Genomic DNA, 22,413 nt, shown 5'->3' with positions numbered 1-22,413 from the left:
CTTGAAATGTGCCACAATTAGCAACATTATAAAACCAAGGCTCAACTTTCCCCCAAACATCTACCACAATGAAAAAATCTGCAATATGGGTGTGTGTGATTGCACACACATGGGAGGTGGAACCCAGGGCTTCCTGCATAGGAAACAACTGTGTTACCACAGAGCTACATTGAGCCCTAAGGTTTTGATAGGAAGCAATTGGATACAAGATGAAAAAGAGAAATGCTATTTCTCTTTTATTTTAAATTCATCTGCTGAACACCAGTGAGGCTGCAATTTATTTTAGATTGCTGGTCATTTGTACTTTTTCTAAGAACTGAATGATCAATATTCATTAACATGTTACTAAGGTTTTCATCTTTTGATTATCAATATAAAAAGATTCTTAAGAGAATTAGCCTTTGCCTAATTTTTGTTAGCAATTTTTGTTAGTCTGCTGTTTGCCTTTTGATCTTGTTATTTCTCAACACTAGTATTCCATCTTTAAGAAATCAGTCTTTGTTCATGTTTTATGTCTTTAATATCATGCTTGAAAATCATCTTTTCCAACCAAGATTATACAAACGTTCTCCTACATTTTATTCTGGTAATTTGGTGATTTCACATGTTATATTTAATGAGGCCACTCACTCATTACACAGAATAAGGTGTTATTATCTTCTAATTGGTTGCCTAACCACACCATCCCTACAGCATTTACTATTCCATTCTTCCAGCACTTTATTTTATATATTTCTGTTTCTTATAAATATGTCTGGATTTGTGACTGATAGTACAAACTCTTTGGAAAAGATATTTGTTTGGATAAATGTTAAACTCCAGATATGAGAATTTTTAAAAGTAGCACCTTATGTGTAAAACAGGTGGAGTGCACTCTCCTTCACCAAGGACTCTGTGGATGTGGGTCTCCCCGCTGACCTTGACCACCAAGGCAGGGAAGCCTACCACTAGGCTCATCAACTCTGCAGGTGCACAGCCCACTCTGTGCTGACCCTGCAGAACCAACTGTGGCCCACGTCACACACCATGGCCTATCCATGAGACTGCCCAGCCACGCCATCCCACCACACTGAATTTTCTCTGTGGTTGGCTTCCTGTTTCACTGATTCAAAACATTCCAACTCTGTTGCCCACCAGTTTCAAAGTTTGGAATTTGAAATGTGGTTTCAATTTCATCATGTTCCTTCTGTCCCAACCACTTCTCAGTTAATAATTGTCCAAACTGTATCTTAACTCACTGCAAACCAAGAACAGAATGTTGTAATTTCTTTCTTTTTCAAAAAACAAATCTGAGGAAAATCACCTGCTTCTGAATCAGTGCTTCCTTTCTCCCTGAAGCTGCACAGCTGCTGGCCCCAACCAAGGTTGCTTAGTAATGACCAGATCTGCCCAGAAGTCCAAACGCCCAGCTCACAGGCAGTGAGGAGACCCGGAAGCAGCTTGCGCCCTAGGCGTTCTCTGTGGTGACCCCAGACGCAGAGCTCTCCACTCCCTCTGCACCAGCCGCTACAGCCTGCACCCCCTCACCCAGCACCCCAAGCTGGCAATCAGAGGGCTCAATCAGCGCCTGAAAAACCACAGTGTGAACATGGCCCTGGGCACTGTTTCCAAGTACAGACAGGCCGACTCTATGTTACTACCCATGGCTGCAGACACTGAAAACGTTCTGCTTCTCAGCAAAGGGGGCTTTAAAGTGCAGTAAGGAGACACAGCAGGAGAAAGCTCCAGGCTGCCCACTAACAAATTCTCGCTCCCGGGGCTCTGGAGCCTACTCCCTCCTGCCTTCAAGGGACCACACATGGGCATTTCAAAGGAGATTATGGGATAACCCTGGAGAACAAAGCTTCCCAAGGGGCACAGCATCTTCAGGCTCCACCTGGAGAAACATGGACCCTGTGACAAGGGGACCTATTTCAGTTTTTCTCCCACCTTTAAAAGAAGACCTATGCTCCTCCACCCTCTCAGCAGAAGCTCTGCTTCAAGGCGTAAACACACTCCACCAGGGCCAGAGGACCAGTGATGGGGTGGGCCAGCTGGTGGAGGAGCTGTGGAGAACTGTTTCTCCCTTCTCACATTTCTACAAGGGTAAAGTGCGGCACCATAAATAAAACAGTTCACTCTGGAATGCCCTGCGTTCAGATACAGGAAGTCTGGTGGCAGGGGCCATTAAAACTCCAATCTAGATCACTGTAAAGAAGGCACCCCACCCACGAGAGGCAAGCAGCAAATGCCAATGAGGCTGCCTCGGTGCGTTCTGCTACCAGCACCCGGCTCATGCCTCCCCTCCCTGAAGGGAATCAGATGGCTGTCGAGGTATGCCTAGTGATGGAAAGTCAACCAGGACTAGAGAGCAAGTGACTAGTTTGACAATGAATTTGGCAGATATTTCTCATAAGTTGAGCCAAATCTACAGCTCCAACTTTTAGATAAAAATACAAAGAGTGTGGTACTATTTTTTTTTCAATATTCTATTGGTAAAGATATGTTGAAGTTAAAACTATTGTAATTTATTCAACTCTGAGTTGTTCAGGTAAAGTGAGATGCACTGAAAGAAAAGTGGCAGGTGGGACTCATGGTCAGCTGCTGGGCCTGGAATCCTGGGTGGCAAAGCCTCCTCCAAGTTAGGCGTTTCTAATTCTCTGTTTTCAACACCGCTGAAGAGGGCACCTAGTTTAGGAGTCAGCTGAACAATTCTGAAAATACCTGCTCGGATTATTGGTTTTAACTTTGAACTTAACTGCAAAGTCGCCAAGTTAGAGCTACAACAAATCCCCTTCATGACTGTCTCCTTATTTATGTGAACTGGCAATTCTCAGTATTTATATCTATAAAGACAAATAAATGAAGAAATTGGTATTTGAACACTTATTTCTGTTGTGTGTTCACAGAACATATCCTGGAATGTCCTGCGTTCATAGAACATGAAATGCTAATTCATGTTTAAAAACTTCAAAATTTACAACCTACTGCTTAAATTCATCATTCCATTCCACGCGTCCTTGATGAGTGACAACTATGTGACAGACATTGTTCTAAGCACTGGGGACACGTCAACAGGGGACAATGCCTGCCCATGGGAAACTTACATTCTAGTGGCAGAAGAGAAAGTCAACAAGTACAGCCAACAGAAGGAGAAAAGGCAAGGGAGGAGGAGGCTGGAGAGGCTGCATCTCACATGGGACACTGGCAGGGGTAGGGCCAACAGCACTCTGGGCAGGGGTGGCAGATGAAGCAGCAAGAGGCCTGGCATTCTCAGAACAGCACAGAGGCCAGCGGGCCAGAGAGGGAGGCGGCAGCAGAGGCAAAGAGGTCAGCAGTCCATGGTGACAAGCAGACTACCTGCCAGGAGGCTGGCTGATTCAGGGGGAGACAGGAACCATGAAAGGGATCTGAGCCCAGCAGGGCAGGGTTGGTTGCAGTCATCCAGGTGAGCAATTAGAGGGTTAGCCCAGAGCGGGCAGTGAAGGGACACTGAGATGGGAGCAGCACCAGGATCTGCGGATAGATCAGGAGTCGGGCAGGAGAGAGAAAGTAGTCAAAGAAGATGCTAAGGTCTCTGACCCTAAGTTAAACAATGGATATTAAGTGACATCCCAATGGAGTGGGCAGCTGATGGGTCCTGTGTGCAGGGGGTGGGGGGCGGTGGCGTGGTTGGGCCGCAGAGAGGAGTTTGAGAGCCTTTCAGTGTAAGAGCACTTAACTTCAAAAAATGAGGTAGGAAAGGAAGATGAGCTTGGGAGACCAGACGGAGGAGGGGCAGCCAACAACAGGAGGAGAGCCAGAAGCCCGTGTGCTCCAAGGTGAAAATGTTTGTGCTTACAAGTATTTGTCATTCTAGAAACAGCTCAATCTATCTATTCTAGAATGACAAATACTTGTAAGCACAAACATTTTCACCTTAGACTGAAATTCTGTATAACAAATGAAACGAATGTAAGGGTGCCAGGAGGAAAAGTGGATTTTCCGGATTCCACCTGTAAGTGCGGCCACTCACTCTGCACACCTGGGGTAGGTGCATGCATGGTGCTGGATCTGACTCTGGAAACACTTCCAAGAGTGATGCCATACTTTGATTTTTAAATGGCAAAATTTCTGCACACTAGAAATTCTATCTTATGCAATACTGGGGGCATGAGGAGTGGTCGGGGCAACAAGAAACCCTGAGCCAGGGCTGGGAGGCAAGCAGGAACAGGAAAGTTGACACTGGGCCAAAGACACAGTCAGCTATCTATTATGAAGAGGTACGAGGATTTAGAGGAATACGTGAACATAATGAGGAAAGAAATGGACAATTGGAAAAAAACAAGACAAATGGAACATCAGTAGCTGGAAATATCATAATCTGAGATTTAAAATTCACTGGACGAGCTTCACAGCGAGCAGACACTGCAGGAACAGAGGCCACCCCAAACCAAGCCCAGAGACAAAAGTGTGGAAGCGACAACTTGAGGGAGGTCTCACTTACACTTGGAGGTAATAAATATGGAAGAGAATATATAGACATGTTGACCAGATTATCTGAAATTTTGTGAACATTAAAGCTCAGATATAAAAAGCACAATAAACTCAAAGTGGGATGAAAAGAAAATCACTTCAAAGTGCTAGCTTTGGGAGCACACATAACTAAAGTTAGACCAACACAGAGAGGAGGAGCACGGCCCTGCACAAGGACAACATGCAAATTTGTGAAACATTATATATGTTAAAAAAAATCACAGTATAATCAAATTGCTGAAAACAAGTGATTAGGAGAAAAATCTTAAAATCAGCCAGAGAATAAAACACTCACAGGATAAACTAGAACAAAGAATTACTATTGACTTATCATTAAAAAAAAAAAATCCAGAAGGCAGAAAAACAACTCTTCAAATGCTAAAACTGACAGTAGGAGGCTCAGCAGTCCACACCACAGTCAGGACTCACCATGAGGGATGGTGTCTGGATCAGGAACAACCAAGAAAGATGCACGTGCCGGGCTTGGTCCTCTGCTTGACGCTACTGGGAGGTGGTGGAAACCTTACGACATGGGCCTACAGAGAGGTCTTTGGAAAGGTGCCCTGGAGGGGACAGTGGGACCCTAGTCTCTGCTCCCAACCTCTTTGCTTTCTGGCATGAGGTGAGCAGTTCTGCCTTGCCACATGCTCCTGCTATGATATGCCACTTTGCCACAGGCCAAAAGCAATGGGACTAACCCCTCGTGCACTAAAACCTCTAAAACTGTGAGCCCAAATAAAATTTCTCTTTATAAGTTGATTTACTTCAGATATTTGTTTACAGTGACTGGAAAGCTGCCGAACACAATTAATACGCCTGCATTACAAGAACCCTCAAGGATGCTCTTCAGGCTTAAGGAAAACAACCGATGAAAACCCAGACCTATAAAAAGGAATGAGGGTCTAAGCGCTGAAGAATGTATGTGTAACATACATCTGTAGAAACATGTATACAAAATTCTGTGCGAATGTAAAGAAAATAGGCTGCTTAAGCAAAGACAACACATGCTAGGTATAAAAAAAGGTTGGGCCTGGGAAAGGAACTGTAGCACTAACTTATGCCTTAAGAATTAGAAAAAGATGCTGGGTGTGGTGGGACATGCCTGCAACCCCAATGGCTTAGGAGGCTGAGGCAGGAGGACTGCACATTCAAAGCCAGCCTCAGCAACAGTGAGGCACTAAGCAACTCAGTGAGACCCTGTCTCTAAATAAAATCCAAAACAGGCTGAGGATGTGGCTCAGGTGATTGAGTGTCCCTGAGTTCAATCCCTGGTACATCCCCGTCCAAAAAAGGAATTAGAAAAAGAAAAAATTAAACTAAAAACATGAAGAATAAAGGAAATAACAATGATATGAGCTGAAAACAGATTAATACAGGAAAATATATGAAATCAAAAGCTGTTTTTTTAAGAGATCAACAAAATGGATCATTCTTTCACTAATCTGATCAAGAAAAAAAAAGACACAAATTCTAATACCAGGAATTAAAGGATATTAGTGCAGACTACAGAACTTCAAAGGATAAGAAGAATTAACACCCTCATACCACTACACTGGAAACTGTGGATGACATGAACAATATCTTAAGGCACAAATCACTGAAGCTCACGCAAATAAAGAATCTACACCAAATCATATCTACTAATGAAACCATATGAAGCCAGAAGTGGTGGTGCACGCCTGTAATCCCAGTGGCTCGTGAGGCTGAGATAGGAGGATCCCAAGTTCAAAGCCAGCCTCAGCAACTTAGAGAGACCCTGTCTCAAAACTTAAAAAGAAAGCGGGGGCTAGGGATGAGGTTCAGTGGTTAGGTAGTCCTGAGTTCAATCCCCATTGCCCCCCCCAAAAAAAAAGAAAGAAAGAAGAAGAAACTGTTTTTATATTTAAAATCTTACTACAAACAAAACAGAACTCCAGACCTCGGTGTGCCTTCACTGGTGAATTCTACCACTTAAAGAATTTACACTAAAACTACACAGGTTTATGCAGAAACAGAAGGGAAGGGAAAATGTGCCTATTTATCTCTTAAGGCCAGCATTACCATGACACCAAAATCAGACAAACCAACAAAAGAACACTACAAATATCCCTCACAAACAGACGAGAAATTTCTTTTTCTTTTTAATTTTAAATATTTATTTCTTTAGTTTTTAGGTGGACACAGTATCTTTATTTCACATTTATGTGGTGCTGAGAACCGAACCCAGTGCCTCACACACTCTAGGCGAGTGTGCTACCAATTGAGCCACATCCCCTGCCCCCAGACGAGAAATTTCTAAGTAAAATATTAAGCATATCAAATTGAGCATCCATCATAATGGATTAATACCACCAACACACAACTCATAATATATGGTTCATCATTTCACAAATGCAGGAATGATTCAACATTTAAAAAAAAATTCTGGCTATGTAATTTGCTATAACAGATTCATTAAAAAAAACAAAAAACCATACAGCCATTTCAATCAATGCAGAAAAAGCATTTGGCAAATCAACAGCCATTCATCATAAAGAGTCTCAACAAACTAGGAAAAGAATTCTTCAACTTCTATTAAAGTTTCTAAAAAACCCTATGTCTAACCATCTACTCCATGATAAAAAACTGGCAGGACCCCCAAAATTAGAAACAAGGCAAGGAGGGCTGGGGTTGTGGCGCAGTGTGTTGTTGAGCAAGTGTGAGGCACTAGGTTCGATTCTCAGCACCACATATAAATAAAGATCCACTGACAACTAAACAATATTTAAAAAAAAAACAATAATAAGGCAAGGACATCCTTCTTCTCCCCACTTCTATCCATGGTGTGCTATAAACCTCAGAAAATAAAGTAAGGCAAGAAAGGAAATAAAAGGATGGATGCTGAAAGCGGGGGCAGGGCTAAACTCCTGGCAGAGCACTCGCCTAGCACACCGAGGCAGGGCTGGGGTACAACACTGCCAAAACAAAAGCCTGACAGGGAGGCCTGAGTCTTTGCTCACATGTGCATGAGAGTTTACACTGGACTGTGGAATCTCCAGAATAGCTACTAGAACTAAAAGCAGGCTGACCAAGGTTGGGGATATAGGGTTACTACACAAAAGTAAATTGTGTTTCTTTATAAGTTGATTTACTTCAGATAAAGACTGAAAATGGAGACATATCCGTGTTCATAGATCAGAAGATGCAATAATTCAAATGGCAATTCTTCCCAAATTGATCTACAACAAATGCAACACAGTCGCAGTCAAAATCTAAGCAGCGTTGTTTTTTTTTGTGGCAGAATTTGATAAGCCGACTTTAATATATATACAGAGAGGGACCAAAAATAAGCAAAAATGATGTTTAACAAGAGAACAAAGGGGCAGAAGTCAGATTTCAAGACTTACTATAAAGCCACAGCTGTCAAGACAGCGTATTTGTGTAACCACAGACATGGAAAATTGGGACAGAAGAGAGTCCAGAAATCAAGGTCAAATATGCCAAAAAAGGTGCCAATGGGAAAAAGAGAGCCTCTTCCACAGATGGTGCTAGAGGAGCTGGGCGATCTTTTGCCAAGAGGGACAGAAGCCAGACCCTTATTTGGTACAATGTGCAAAAATGCTCCAAATGGACTACAGATCTAACTAAAATTCATAGCTACAAAACTTCTATTTTAATTTAAATAGGATCAGGAGGCTGAAACAAGAGGATCGAAAGTTCAAAGCTATCCTCAGCAACAGTGAGGTGCTAAGCAACTCTGTAAGACCCTATTTCTAAATGAAATACAAAACAGGACTGGAGAAGTGGCTCAGGTGATTGAGTGCCCCTGAGTTTTGACCCTGGTACCAAAAAAAAAAGGATAAAAAAGAAGACAAGTCACTGACTAGGAAAATATTTGTAAAACACACATCTGAGAAGATATATTTAGAATAAAGAATTCTTGAAATTGTGTAAAAAGAAAAAATTAAACTAAAAAAAATGTGCTAGTTGGCCATGGTGGCGCATGCCCACCATTCCAGCAACTCAGGAGGCTGAGACAGAAGAAACACAACTTTGAAGCCAGCCTGGGCAACTTAGTGAGACCCTGCCTCAAAAAAACAAGGGCTGGGGTTGTGGCTTAGTAGTAGAGCGCTTGCCTAGCACATGTGAGGCACTGGGTTCGATTCTCAGCCCCTCTTAAAAATAAATAAATAAAATAAAGGTATTGCGTATAACTAAAAATATTTTTTTTAATTTAAAAAACAGGAAGTGTTGGGGATGTAGCTCAGTGGTAGAGTCCCTGGGTTCAATTCCCAGTACCCGCTCCCCTCCCACAAAAAAAAAAAAAAAAAAAAAAAAACCCAAGAGGGAAAATAGTTGTAACAGTGACTTCTTAAAAAAGGCAAATTAACATAATCAAACACAACCATGTATCCATCATAATGACTAAAATTTTTAAACCAAATGCTGGTGAAAATATGGAGACATTGGAATTCTTAAGCATTATTGGTGCAAACAGGTATAGCTGCTCCACAAAAAAATAAAAATAGTTTCTTTTAAGTTAAACAGACATTTTCCTGAGTCACTGCTCCCATTCCTATATATTTTGCTAAGAAAAATGAAAACAGGTCCATAGGAAGACCCAAGAACAAATGTTTACAGCAGCTTTATTCCTAACTGCCAAAATCAGGGAATGCTCAAGTGCCCATCATATGATGGATACAACTGCAGCTCACCACACCATCAGTCCTTCCACACCGCAGCACGGCAACCTCAGAATCACTGTGTGAAAACTTCCTGGAAAAGGCAAGACTGTAGGAAAGTATTAGATCAGCAAATGCCAGGGCTAGGGGTGGAGCTTTTTGCAAAAGGTGATAGACACATTATCTTGAATGAGGAGTAGTTCTATACAGGTTGGTCAAAATGCAGATCATACCTAAGAACAGAGAACTTACTATCTGTAAATTATAACTGCTAAACAGGACATTTGAGAAATTTAAATGCTAAAAAAAACTTAGCACTTAAATGGCCATGTCATTTGGGGTTTTTTATAGATAACATACACATTTATTGGTAAACACCAGAATGTATCTTAACCGTGGCAATGAGTGCTTTTTTTAAAAAAAATCTAATTTTATTTTTTTTTAGTTATTTTATTTATTTAAATGTGGTGCAGAGAATCGAACCCAGTGCCTTATACATGCCAGGCAAGTGCACTATCGCTGAGCCCCAGCCCCAGCCCCAGCCCAATGAATGCCTTTTAAAACATGCTTTATATTCACTTTAGGAAGGCTGAGTGCTGCTGTAAGCTGCCTGGGAGCTGGGGACCAGGCAGGGCAGAACTCAGCTGAGAACAGGTGTGATGTGTCTGCATGGGGAAACAGGAGTCTCCTCTCAGCACCACCATAAGAAAAGCAGCATCCCACCCCTGGATTATGGAGTTCTGACAAGGAACAAGGAAGACAGGAGTGAGTACCTGCCTAAGAAAAGTCAGATGACACTGTGACTGACAGCTGCTACTCTAAATCTCAAATTGTATTCCTAGAATTCATAAGAAAAGGAGAATGCCATCTTTTGAGGTTTTTTTTTTTTTTAAAAGAATTATTTGAAGGGGAAAAAACTCTAAGGCAAGGCTGTTTGTTATTCTGCAAATTTATCCCCTTCACAATGGTTATCTCCAAACTAAAATTTTAAGAATTTTTCTAAAAAGAGCCAAGGATGAATGCCTGACATGGTGATGCAAGCCTATGATCTCAGCAACTCTGGAGACTGAGGCCAGAAACTCATGAATTCAAGGCCAACCTCAGCAATTCAGCAAGGCCCTCAGTACCTTATCAAGACCCTGCAGGAACTGAGACCAGCTTACCATTCAAAAATCACTATGTATAACTCACCAAATAAATGTAAAACAGAGGAGAAAAGCACAGGATCATCTCAATTGATGCTGAAAAAATTAAACACATATTTATGATTTTAAAAACCTCTCAAAAAAACAATATGTCTAAGAGACCAACATATATAAAAAACCTAAGCCAACATCATATTTAATGACTCAAAAACCTGTGCCCCTAGGATCACAAAGATGACAGATGCATGTCCTCACTACTTCTATTCAACACTGTACTGGAAATCATGACAAGGGTACCAAGAAAAAGAATCAAAAGGCATACATACTGATAAAGAAGTAAAAATCTTTTTATTTACAGATACAATAATCATGGAAATTCAAAGAATATATCAAAAAGCTACTAAAACTAACAAACAGGAAGACCAAATGATACATGATCAATATATTTAAAAATCAATTATATAGAGTAGTAAAGATTAAGATTTTAAATTTAAAAACCCTATTTATAATAGCCTCAAAAACACAAAATACTTAGATTCAACAAAATTTGCAAGACACAGAAAACTATAAAACAGCAGTGTCCCGTTTTCATTCCTGATACTGTAATTCGAAGTTTTTCTCATGATGATGTGAACTATGGTTCATCCAGTTGATTTCTGCAGAGAACTAGTATTTGCTGTTCTTGTTTGCCCATTTCATTCATTTCTATTATTTACTATTTCCTTCCTTATACTTTGGATTTCATTACTCTTTTTCTCCTAGATCATCACTTGAAGTGTTTTAGAAAGCAGTGTTGTCTGAGATGTGATCTTCTTTTACAGAGCATAAGCTTTTGAGCTTTACCTATGTTGCTGTAGTCATCAGCATTCTACATGGTTTCTTATTTTATTTTTTACTTTTATGTTTTGGGTACTGGGGATTTGAACCCAGGGGCACTTTACCACTGAGCTATATCCCTGTTCTTTTTATTTTGAGAGCAGGGTCTTGCCAAGTAGCTGAGGGTCTCACTGAGCTGCAGAGACTGGCCTTGACCTTTTGATCCTCCTGCCTTAGGAGGATCAAAGTTCTGCTTCCCAAGTTGCTGGGATCATGGGTGTGTGCCATGCCCAGCTAACATTTTTGCATCTTTTTAATGATGAGTTGTATTCTACTGTAGGAATATATATTAATTTACTCATGCATTCACAAGGAAAAAACTGTTGTGTTGCTTCCACTTTGGGATCGTTATGCATAAAGCTGCTACAGACTTTTGTGCACACATCTCTGTGTGTTTTATTTCTCCTAGGTAAATATCTAGCAGTAGAATCACTAACTCACGTAGTAAGAGTATAAAGATAACCATTTTGCAGGGGATGATTCTGAAGAGAAATCAACTTCTTTTCCACAAAGCTTCCCAGAGAAAAACATAGGAGAATGTATTTCCAACTTTGGGACAAGCAAATATTTCTTGGACAGCACACGAAGAACACAAACCATTAAATTTTTCTGAAAAACTGCCCATCATTAAAGTTAAAATTTTCTCAACAAAAGAGCACTGAAAAATGGGCATAAGTTACAGAATAGGAGAGAACTTCCCCAGCTCACATCTGACAGAGGACACATGCTCGTGTCACAGAGAGATCTGCCACAAAATAAGATCGAAAATGGCAAAAGACTTGGGTACTTCATAAGACAGACAAACGGCCCAGTCAGTAGATGAAAGGACACTCAACATGATCTGGCACTAGAAAACACGCGTGAAACTAAGGTAAGCCATGTCACACACACATGCTGAGAGGTGCGCAGAACAAATGAAACTTCTCACACGTGGCTGGTCAGTGTACAGTACAACCACAGTGGAAAGTTTCTTTAAAAGTTGAATATACATCTTTCTATGACTCAGAAATTCCACTCTTAGGCGGACTGAAGAAAAAGGAAAAATACAACCAAAAAGGCTTGCATGAGAATGCCCACGCATTCAAACAAACAAAACTATGGTAAGAAAAACCAGAAAGAAATGTAGGGTGGTACGAGGGGCAGCAACTGGTTACAGAGAGGCACAAGGAAACTGGGAGTCTTGGGAATGTTTTTCACCTTTACTGGGGTCATGGCGGTACTGGTATATACACTTTCAAACTTCCTTAAGCTGGATAGTTCAAATTAGCACATTTTACTGTTTGCAATTTTATACTATAGTAAAACTGATTTTAAAAGTAAAAAAATTTTTAAAAAAAATCACTGTTATTTTTAAGTCTGTGTTTACTTGAGTATACTTATTCCTAAGCTTGAAGAATCATTCCCAAAACAAATTCATGAAAATGGTACCAAGTGGCCAGGAGCCAGACAAAGAGTTTTGAGCTGGAAACGCAGATGCAAATCTGTAGAGACCACTGGACGCCCATCTCACATGCATTCTTGAATTTTCAGATCCAGCTGTAGGTTCATGGCTGCAAATGAGCCAGTTTTACAACTGGCATGAAATTTTACTTAGGCATGAAGTTAAAGCTTCACTGCTTAGACATATCCCTAAGTATTTTTGTTGTTGTTTGTTTGTTTCAGGAAGTCCATAGTTCCAAAGTTTTTTTTTTTTTTTTTTTATGAAAAACATGATACTAGAGAAGTTTTAAAAGTTCACATACCTCTAATAACCAAAGGCAAGAGCCCCCACGACTCTCTGATTCAATGGTCCTACAAAATCAGTTGCTACACAGTTTCGGACAGTTCAATGCAATGACAACGTCCCCAGTGTGTACTTACTACAAATATAAATGCTGAAGTAGTAAGTATTTATAGGCACCAAAATAAGTTATTTTTTAATCTGATAAGATACTGAATACCAAAATATAACAATTATTTTCCATTTTCAAGAGTAATTATATGAACAACAAAGATGCTACCATATACACAATTTCAATAGTCACAACATTCATGTGATTCAGTAAAAACTTTAAGTTAAAAAGCTGGAGAGGAACATTTATCTGAAGGTTAAACTTCACAGAAACCCTATTATGTGACAGAAGCCTGGAAAAATCAACCATAAAGGACCACAAAGCAAAAGAACCCCCGACAGCTGCTCGGGATGCCCTGGAAAGGCCAGGGGGGAGCTTTCACCATGAACATCAGGTCTAGGTTCTTGGTGACCACTCTAAGAACTTCTGAGAAACACCACGCACTACTTAAGACACAGTGCCAGGGGCTCTTAAGGGTGTCCCTGAGTCACCAAGAAACCACCTGTGTGCTCAGCACTGAGTAGAAGGTGGCAGAGCCTGTGATGTCGGAGGAAGGCAGCAAGGGATGGGCAGTCTTCACCAGCTCCTCACCCAGAGGCTTGCCTCACTAAGAGGCCGCTTCTAAGAATGGGCCTGGGACTCTCCTCCTACATGCATGATGGGGTACCAGACCGAGTTCACACGCACGTCCCAGAACCCTCTGCACAGCCTCTACATAGAGAAAACGCAATTTAAACACTATTAAGCACATTCTGAAATTGGGATTTCTCTTGTTATTATAAAACATCTTCCACAGCAAATAACACACCTACACAGAGTCAGGGCCAGGCTCATTATCACCCACTTAAATTCTGTATTCTCTTCCGCATTTGTAGCTGTGACTCATTATTCCTAGTTCCTCACTCCCTTTCCATCCCCCAAATAAAATAACACCCTATGTTTCCAAGACAAAACTCCCTTCTTGTTTGGTTTTTTGCATTCTCTACCCACCTCAGCTCTAAATAACATTCTGAACTTTATATTTGCCAAATGATGCCAGAAAAATCTGTGGACTGCCTGCCCCCAAAATAGCCCTGGGCATCTAACCTCAACCAACCCCACTCCCAAAGGTCAGACCACTTCAGCCCCCACTAACTGCCATGTTCTATCAGAAACACTTCAAGAGGACAAACATCCCTTCCCCTCTTTACCACAATCCTTTGGGTAATTCTGTCCAACGCTTCTGACTTTGCAGTGAATATTTACTGACAATATTCACTTGAGGAACACCTGGCTTCCTTTGGATATTTCTTAATACTTCAGCTTCAGCTTAACCCTTAGGCAGCAAAAGTGAAAGGGGACCCAGCTGGTGAAATTCCTACTCTGGTAGGATTTTTATAAACGTCTACATGTTACTTTTCTTAGAGAAATCCTAACAACTTAGACTTCAGAATTCTAGGACTCTCTGTGGTGAATTTCCCTTCTCCTTCCTCCTGCCACCCCACAGCAGCACGAGCTGACTGCCGCCTGCTCCAACCCCAGCACAGCAGGCTCTGAGTCTCCTGGGGCTGCACTGCAGCTGGAAGAGCCCCCCCGTCCTCCTCTCCTGCCTGGTCTGTCACAGAGAGAGGTGGTGCCATGCAGGGGCAACCTGAAGAGCACACACTTACCACGGTTCTAATGAGGACAGCTGGCAAGCAGTGTCTCTGTGCACCAGGACCTGGGCCACGTGCTGTACACATGGTCTCCTCAACCCTACTGCTGTCCTATGGGATGCAGCCCATTTGATGCCCGCTCTGCAGATGAGGCTACAAAATAACAAAGGCTATGCTGCTCCAAAGAGAGGCTCATAACTGAAACCCACACATCATGTCACAGCCCACACTCCACCATACAAAAGAGTCAACGGTTCATTTTAGTTGTTAAGTTTATACATGGTTAATGGAGTGTAAAATGCCTCAAGTTCACTTACTATGCTTTGACTACAAAGCACATGTCTTGCCTTCATATGGAATAGCAGCTAATGTCTTAACTTTAAAAAAGCTAAAGGAAAAAGTTAAAGATTATAACCTTTAAACTTTTAAAAACTCGATGTTTGAAAATCATTTTATTACTCAAGTATGTAAGAATATTTATTACCTGGGATTACAGTTAGCTGAAAGCAATGAAGCTTGTTTGGATCAGGAAAATGCACTTTACAAGTACCTGCAAAAGAAACAGCACATCAGGAAACTCTGGCGTAAGCAGCAGTCTGCACGCCAAAGGCAACCTGAGCACGCAGCAAGTCCACAGTGCTGCTGATAACCCAAGATGCAAGACCCACCCTGCTGTGTGTTCCATAATTATGCCAACAGGCTCCAGCTGCAAACCAGGGGCTTTTACCATTCTTTTTCTCCTTATAGTTTTTAATGAGTTAATTCCAAATTGATATTTTCCTTCAGCTTTTAAATGATTACTAAACATAGCAATCTGACTGTTACTTTCAAGAATTACACTATTTTACTTTGAAGAAACAAGGGCTGGGGTGTAGCTTGGGGGTAGAGTCTTACTGGCATGCTCAAGGCCCTGGGTTAAACCCCAACACAAGGAGGGGGGAAAAAGGAAAAGGAGGAGGGGAGTAAGAGGAAGAAGAAAACACCCCTGGGGAGAATGATGTATGTAGTGAGTAAAGGCTGGTAAACACGAAAAATCTAGGAAAACTATCAGGTCAAATTTCTAATCTGCTCCCCTAGCACACAGACATACAGGCCTGTGGTGAAGAAGTTGAAAATAAGTGTGCTTCCTGAGAACTGGCTCCAACTGGAGTTTACCATGTATTTTAAAAAGAACATCTTCACAAACTAACTGGTGGCTCAGCTTGTTTTGTTGGTGAAATGATGCTCTGCCAACCTGGAGGGAACTTTCTGTGCTCAGTGGTCCCAAGCCAGAAGAGTCCTGGATCAGGACAAAGAACTTCCCCTGGGAACAGAGCCACTGCCTGCCGGTGCAGGTAAGGGGAGTTGGCTGTAGTCCACACCTGCCTCTGTCACTCACACCAACACTACTGAAGTGGTGACCACTCATGGATAAACACCCAAGGAACCAGGAAAAAAGAAATTTTCTACACTTATCTATAAAATCTGAGATTGTTAATTCTTTAGTTCACCTACTATTTCTTGCAAGTCACTGATAATACTTAGTTTTGCAATGATATCAATTTTCAACAAAAAATAGGATAATTCAAATATAAAGTCAGAAATGGCCTTAGAGACCATTCTAGTCCAACATCCTTAATTAGGACAGAGAGTTTCCATGACTAGCCCAACATCACAAGATTAGCTCCCAAATTAATAAGTACTTCATGACTCTCTTTCCCTATTATGGGCCTCACTTCCTTTTGGTATTTAGTGGAAGTCAGGACACTGAGAGATGACACACAGAAACTATTCAGGATTGCTGATGAGCTTTCTTCTAGAGTGAAAGACAGCTCAGCTTTGAAGAGCTTAGAGCAGTCCTAGTGGAAACAGTGCCATATTCCTTACCTTAGAAAGAAAGAAACTCGAGGTCAAAAAGTTTATAACTCTCCTCTAAATAACACATTCAGATCTGTGTACAGAATATTGAAAAAGGGCTTCATTTCCCTTAATCTTGAGAGTATAAATACCATCTTTCTTTGTGAGATATATGCAAGAAAAACAAATGAGGAAGGTGTAGGAAACAGTTCCATGATGAGCCAAGACTGGCATCCTTTAGAATTAGCTGGAATTTCCCTCCTTTCACACTAACAAAGGTACAGATGTAGAATCGAGTCCTCTGAAGAAGAAAGGCCACCAGGAATAAAGAAATTTGAAGTGGATTAAAAGATAATGAAATGATGGGGGACAGAAATTTTAAAGCTCAAGAAAGGATAAATTCTAAAAATCAAAAGGTTAAAAGTCAAGTTTTCTTTGAACTCAATGCAGAAACTTCATTAAACTTTTCCTCTACATGCAAACATGGGCTACTCAAAATTCCAATATTTCATTCTATATGAAAGAGACACTTTCTACTTTTTGCAAACAGAGAAATCTCTATGAACTTGCATATGCAGAGGTCCAAACTAGTTCTGAATAATTATGAAACAACACTGTCAAAGGGCAAATTATTCTGTTTGCTTTTGTAAACATTTTGGAAAGATTATCAAACATAAGGAAGACTTAGTACTTAGAGTCTTCTTGGTTCCCTTCAAAACAAATGAGCTGCAGCAGGCTGTGATGGCACAGGCCTGTAATCCGGCTACCTGAGAGACTAAAGCAGGAGGTCCCCAAGTTTGAGAGCAGCCTCAGCAACACACCAAGATCCTGTCTCAAAATAAAAAATAAAAAGGGCTGGAAATATGGCTCAGTGAGAGACTGCTTATCTAGCCATGTCCAATCTCCAGTACCATGCAAAAAGTCAGAGAGAAAGGGTAACAAGCTGCAGCCTTTGGACAACACGGCTTACCTTATAAACTAATTTAAACATCCTGCCTCTGACAGGATGAGGGTAGGGAGGAAGAGCAAAAAGAAGAGGCATGTAGCATGCTTTCTTTTACCAGTTATCTCAGACATCAGAATGCTTTTTTCAGTTATTTAGTTAAAATCCTAATTTAAAAAGAGGATGTGAAGTTTTGTTGTTTTGAAACAACACTCTGGTACAAACCAGTAATCTATGTAAGATTCATGTTCAAGAATAAAACAAATGCTGGGCACAGTGGCACACGCCTATACTCTCAGCAGCTTGGGAGGGTTAGGCAAGAGGATGTCAAGTCAAAGGCCAGCCTCAGCAACTCAGCAAGGTCCTAAGCAATTTTAGCAAGGTTCAATCCCCAGTATTAAAAAAAAAAAAAAGAATAAAATAAGGGGAACTTTTTTGCAGTCTTGAATGAAAAGATGATGTGTATATGTTCAAGTCAGGGCCAGCGGCAAGAATGTTGGGAGTGGAAGTGGAAGGACTGTAGCCTCTCTGTTTATTAGGAAAGTGACCTACACACGTGAAGGCAAAGGAGAGTAAAATGGACCCATCACTAAGCTTCAAAATTTTTTTTCCAGTTGTGCTTCATCTGTCCTACACCCACACAGTTATTTACTTGTTCTCCTGGAGCATTTTAAAGCACATCATTTCATCTATAAATACTTCAGTAGATAGAAAGTTAACCTTTTAGTAGTATCCCAAGACAAAGCCTTCAGTTCTGAGTCGAACACTTGGAGGGCAAGCAATCCAGTGACTGAGACCCAAAGTAAAAATCATTTTATGTCATAACCACTCTTCTCATCTATCTATAAGTTAAAAATAACTTTTAAACACTTAGTTTATGTACTTACCCTCAGAAGCTAACCACTCAAGGACTGCAGCCCTCCAACTTCAGGTGGCAGGGAAAATGAGCCCTTTCCTAGCCATGTCAGTGGGTTTTCACATCAATACCCCAAGTTCTCCGCAGCACTCAGCCAAAACAGGAGACCAACTTACAAAATATTTCAATAGATATCCTTACTTACTTAAACTGTTTTAAAACAAGTGTGACAAAAAGCTGTAATTCAAAAAATAGTAAAATGGTCCAAGTTTTCAAACTTTAATATTATTATGGAAATATAAAAGGTTTGGGAGGCCAGGTGCGGTGGGGCATGCCTATAATCCCAGCAGCTCAAAAGGCTAAGGCAGGAGGATTGCGAGTTCCCGTAGAACCTCAGCAACTTAGTGAGGCCCTAAGGACTTAAAGAAACCCTATCTCAAAATAAAAGATAAAAAGGCTTGGGGATGTAGCTCAGTGGTTAAGCACTGGGTTCAATATCTGGTACCATAAATAAATAAATAAATAAATAAATAAATAAATAAATAAATAAATAAATAAATAAATAAATAAATAAATAAATAAATAAATAAATAAATAAATAAATAAATAAATAAATAAAGGCTTGGGAGGGAATTGATAGAAGAAAAAAGGAAAACCTGACACACATTACACACATGCAGGGCATGGTGAGTGGGCACTCCAAGGCAGGCCTGTGTGTCTGGGGCAGGAAAGACTGATCAAGGTGAAGACACTCGTGGTCTATAAGCAGTACAGAAGCCCTACCTCAAACACCAAGGCAGGTCACAGACAAGTACCTTCTGGACCCAAGTAGTGGTACTGTCACTAACAAAAATAGGATTGTCAGTTATTGATTAAATTTTCACAAAGTAGACTGGACATGGGACAAAATACATGTGGAAGGGATCCAAAACCTAACTCTGGTACAGCTCTAGTACACCAAGAAAGCAGTCTGCATGTGAGATGCTAACAAAGACTGCACACCTCTGTACTCTTAGTAGGTCCTCTAGAAATTCTTGGACAAAATTAAAATTCATTTCTGACATACATGAAAAACAGCTTTTTTTGCTATGCAGGGTCATTAAACATAAAACAAGCTTTCTTCATGCAATTATTTTAGAATACTTAATTTGACTGGTGATGCTATACTTACAAGGTAAATTAGCTTCAAGGTCTGCAACCTCTGTAGAAACAAAGAGATTATGGTTAATGTTTGTCTTCAAAATGCACCAGTTCTAAATTAGCAATTTCTTCCAGAATACAAAAGAAAAAAAAAATACTGAAAACACTGAAACTGGGTCTAAAGTTTTATCTCAAACTATTTAGTTTTGAGATATACAAGGTGACTTTCAGAATGCCAACAAATTTGGACAACGAGCCTTGAAAATTCACTTTAACATGAATGCAAATCATCTTAAATAAAGAGAAATTACATGGTGATTGCAGTGTTTTTGAAAACTGTTCCACCGAGTCACAGAAGCACTCCTCTTAAAATCTGACTGACACATACAGTGTGTTTACATCTTTTTTTCAGACCTGCCTCCTTGTAGCTTCTTGGTCTTAATCCTCTCCTGAGGCCTTCAACACCATAGTTCCTCTTCTATCAGTACATCACCAGGTGTGTAAGCTCAGTACCCTTCTGCAGAACAAAACTGCTTACCTCCTACCAGCCTGCTATGAAAGAGCTTAGAGGACAAACCTATACAAGGCAACGTGCCCATGCTCAACACAGTACTGTGGAATCACTAGCAAGGGCAATTACACAAGAAAAAGAAAGAAGAAACATCCAACTCAGAAAAGAAGTAAAATTATCCAAGTTCACACATGACATGATTCTTTTTTTTTCTTTTTTTTTTAGGTATCGGGGATTGAACTCAGGGGCACTCAACCACAGAGCCACATCCCCAGCCCTATTCTGTATATTTTATTTAGAGACAGGGTCTCACTGAGTTGCTTAGCGCCATGCTTTTGCTGAGGTTGGCTTTGAACTTGAGATCCTCCTTCCTCAGCCTCCCAAGCCAGTGGGATTACAGGCATGTGCCACCACGCCTGGCACACATGATTCTTTATAGCACTTAAGGTCCTAAAGACTTCACAAAAAAATCTGTTAGAAATAATAAATGGATTTGGTATTGCAAGATACAAAACCAATACACAAAAACCAGTTGTTTCCATGCACTAAAAATGAACCATCTGAAAAAGAAATCAGGAAAACAATCCCATTTAAGATAAAAAATAGTAAAATAAAGGAATTAAAAAAAATTCAATGGCATATTTATAGTGAATTTAACCAAGAAGTTGAAACATCTGTATAATGAAAACTACACAATATGAATGAGAGAAACTGAAGAAGCTACAAAGAAATGGAATGATACCCTGTGCTCATATATTGGAAAAATTAATATAGTTAAAATGCCCATACTAATCAAAGCAATCTATAGATTTGATGCAATCCCTATCAAAATTTCACTGGCAGGGCTGGGGTTGTGGCTCAGTGGTAGAAACTTTGCCTAGCATGGGTAAGGCACTGGGTTCAATCCTTAGCACCACATAAAAATAAATAAATAAAATAAAGGTATTAAAAAAAAATTCAATGGCATTCCTCACAGAAATGGAAAACAATTCCAAAATTTGTCTGGAACCGTAAAAAGATCCAAACAGCCAAAGCTATCCTAAGAAAGAAGAACATAAGTTGAAGGCATTATATTCTAATTTCAAATTTAAAAAAGTATAGTAATCAAATAGTATGATATGGCATAAAAACAGACATATAGACCAATAGAAAAAAATAAAGAGTGTGAAAAATAAACCCAAGCACACAATTAATTTGCAAGGAGATCAAGACTATAGGGAGAAGAAGGCCAACAAATGGTACTAGGAAGACCGGATATCCACAGGCATTAGAATGAAAGGGGACCTTCATAACCTACAATTGCACAAAACCCAACTCAAAATGGAATAAAGCCTTCAACAGAAGACCTGAAAACATGAAACTCCAAGGGAAAATATAAAAGGGCATAAGTTCCTTGACTTGGCCTTAGCAATGAATTTTTGTAAATCACATCAAAAGCTCAAGCACCAAAAGCAAAAGAAGAAAAAAAAAAAAGAAAGAAAAGGAAAAAAAGAAAAAAAAAACAGGCAGGATTACATTAAAGCAGAAAGCTTCTGAATGGCAAAAAAGGCAACCTACGACTAGGGGAAAACATTTGCAGATCATGTATCTTATAAGAAATTAGAAATAAGTATTGAAAATATCTAAGGAACCCATACAACATAACAGTGAAAAAAACAACCTGAGTCAAAGACGGGCAAAGGAGTCAGTTGTGGTGGTGCATCCCTATGATCCCAGCTACTCAGAAGGCTGAAGCAAGAGGATTACAAATTTTAGGCTAGCCTCAGCAATTTAGCAAGTCTGTGTCTCAAAATAAAAACCACAGAAAGGGCTGAGGATATAGCTCAGTGGAAGAATGCTCTAGGTTCAATCCTCTGTACTTAAAAAAATAGATGGGGGCAAAGGACTTGAACAGACATTTTAGCAAAGAAGACAGAAAAACAGCAAACACATACATAAAAAAGATGCTCCATATCACTAAACACCGGAGAAATGGAAATCAAAACCACAGTGAGAAATCATTTCAACCCTATGTAGAATGGCTACTACCAAGAAGACAAGACGTAACAAGTTTTGGTGAGGGTGTGAAGAAAATGTGTGGGGCCAAGTATATGGAGGAGGCCATGTGTTGCAATACTCCATGCACCTGTCCCCACAAAAAGGAAATCCTTGCAGCCCAGTAGTGGGACTCTAAATTAGTACAGTCACTGTGAAAATAGCATGGAGATTCCCCCAAAATTAAAAATGGAATTACCACATGACCCAGCAATCCTCTAATGTATATCCAAAAGAAATGAGGTCATACCTCATGGAGATCTGTGCACCCCCACATTCACTGCAGCACTGTACACAACAGCAAAGATACAGAAGCTGCCTGAACTGATGAATAAATTATGATATATACATACATGCCATACACATATATCACACATTTACACACACACACACACACACACACACACACACACGAACATTATTCAGCCTTAATAAAGAAGAACCTGTCATTGAAGACAATATGGATAAACTT

General features: G+C 40.3%; 1 protein-coding gene, 1 long non-coding RNA gene and 1 other non-coding gene across 8 annotated transcripts in view; 1 reads left to right on the top strand and 2 right to left on the bottom strand.

Annotated features, from left to right (window-relative positions):
- The window catches only part of Ube2f (ubiquitin conjugating enzyme E2 F (putative)), a 54,717-nt gene that overhangs the window by 19,280 nt on the left and 13,024 nt on the right, over nt 1-22,413 (bottom strand). For 4 of the 6 annotated variants that reach the window (XR_013424448.1, XM_078018337.1, XM_078018341.1 and 1 more), the window contains exons 3-4: nt 19,428-19,457; nt 15,106-15,171 (exon numbers count right to left, since the gene is read on the bottom strand). The exons of 1 other annotated variant lie outside the window; for it this stretch is intronic. Coding sequence is in view for 4 of the 5 variants with exons in the window: in XM_078018337.1 (XP_077874463.1) it covers nt 15,106-15,171; nt 19,428-19,457 (96 nt within the window). In the remaining variant the exon portion in view is untranslated. The remainder of the gene's footprint in view (nt 1-15,105; nt 15,172-19,427; nt 19,458-22,413) is intronic. One more of the 6 variants, XM_078018339.1, reaches the window with a different exon arrangement.
- On the top strand, nt 4,599-4,705 carry LOC120883791 (U6 spliceosomal RNA). The gene has a single exon (XR_005725989.1). It is a non-coding gene; the product is annotated as a U6 spliceosomal RNA (small nuclear RNA).
- Nucleotides 10,603-15,095, bottom strand: LOC144365689 (uncharacterized). The gene is made up of 2 exons (XR_013424449.1): nt 14,637-15,095; nt 10,603-13,698 (listed from the first exon to the last, which is right to left on the bottom strand). It is a non-coding gene; the product is annotated as an uncharacterized LOC144365689 (long non-coding RNA).

This window comes from Ictidomys tridecemlineatus, chromosome 7 (genome assembly GCF_052094955.1).
Source record: "Ictidomys tridecemlineatus isolate mIctTri1 chromosome 7, mIctTri1.hap1, whole genome shotgun sequence".
Classification (NCBI taxonomy): Eukaryota; Metazoa; Chordata; class Mammalia; order Rodentia; family Sciuridae; genus Ictidomys; species Ictidomys tridecemlineatus.
Note: the sequence above shows the minus strand (reverse complement) of the source record. Positions and strands in the feature narration are given on the sequence as shown.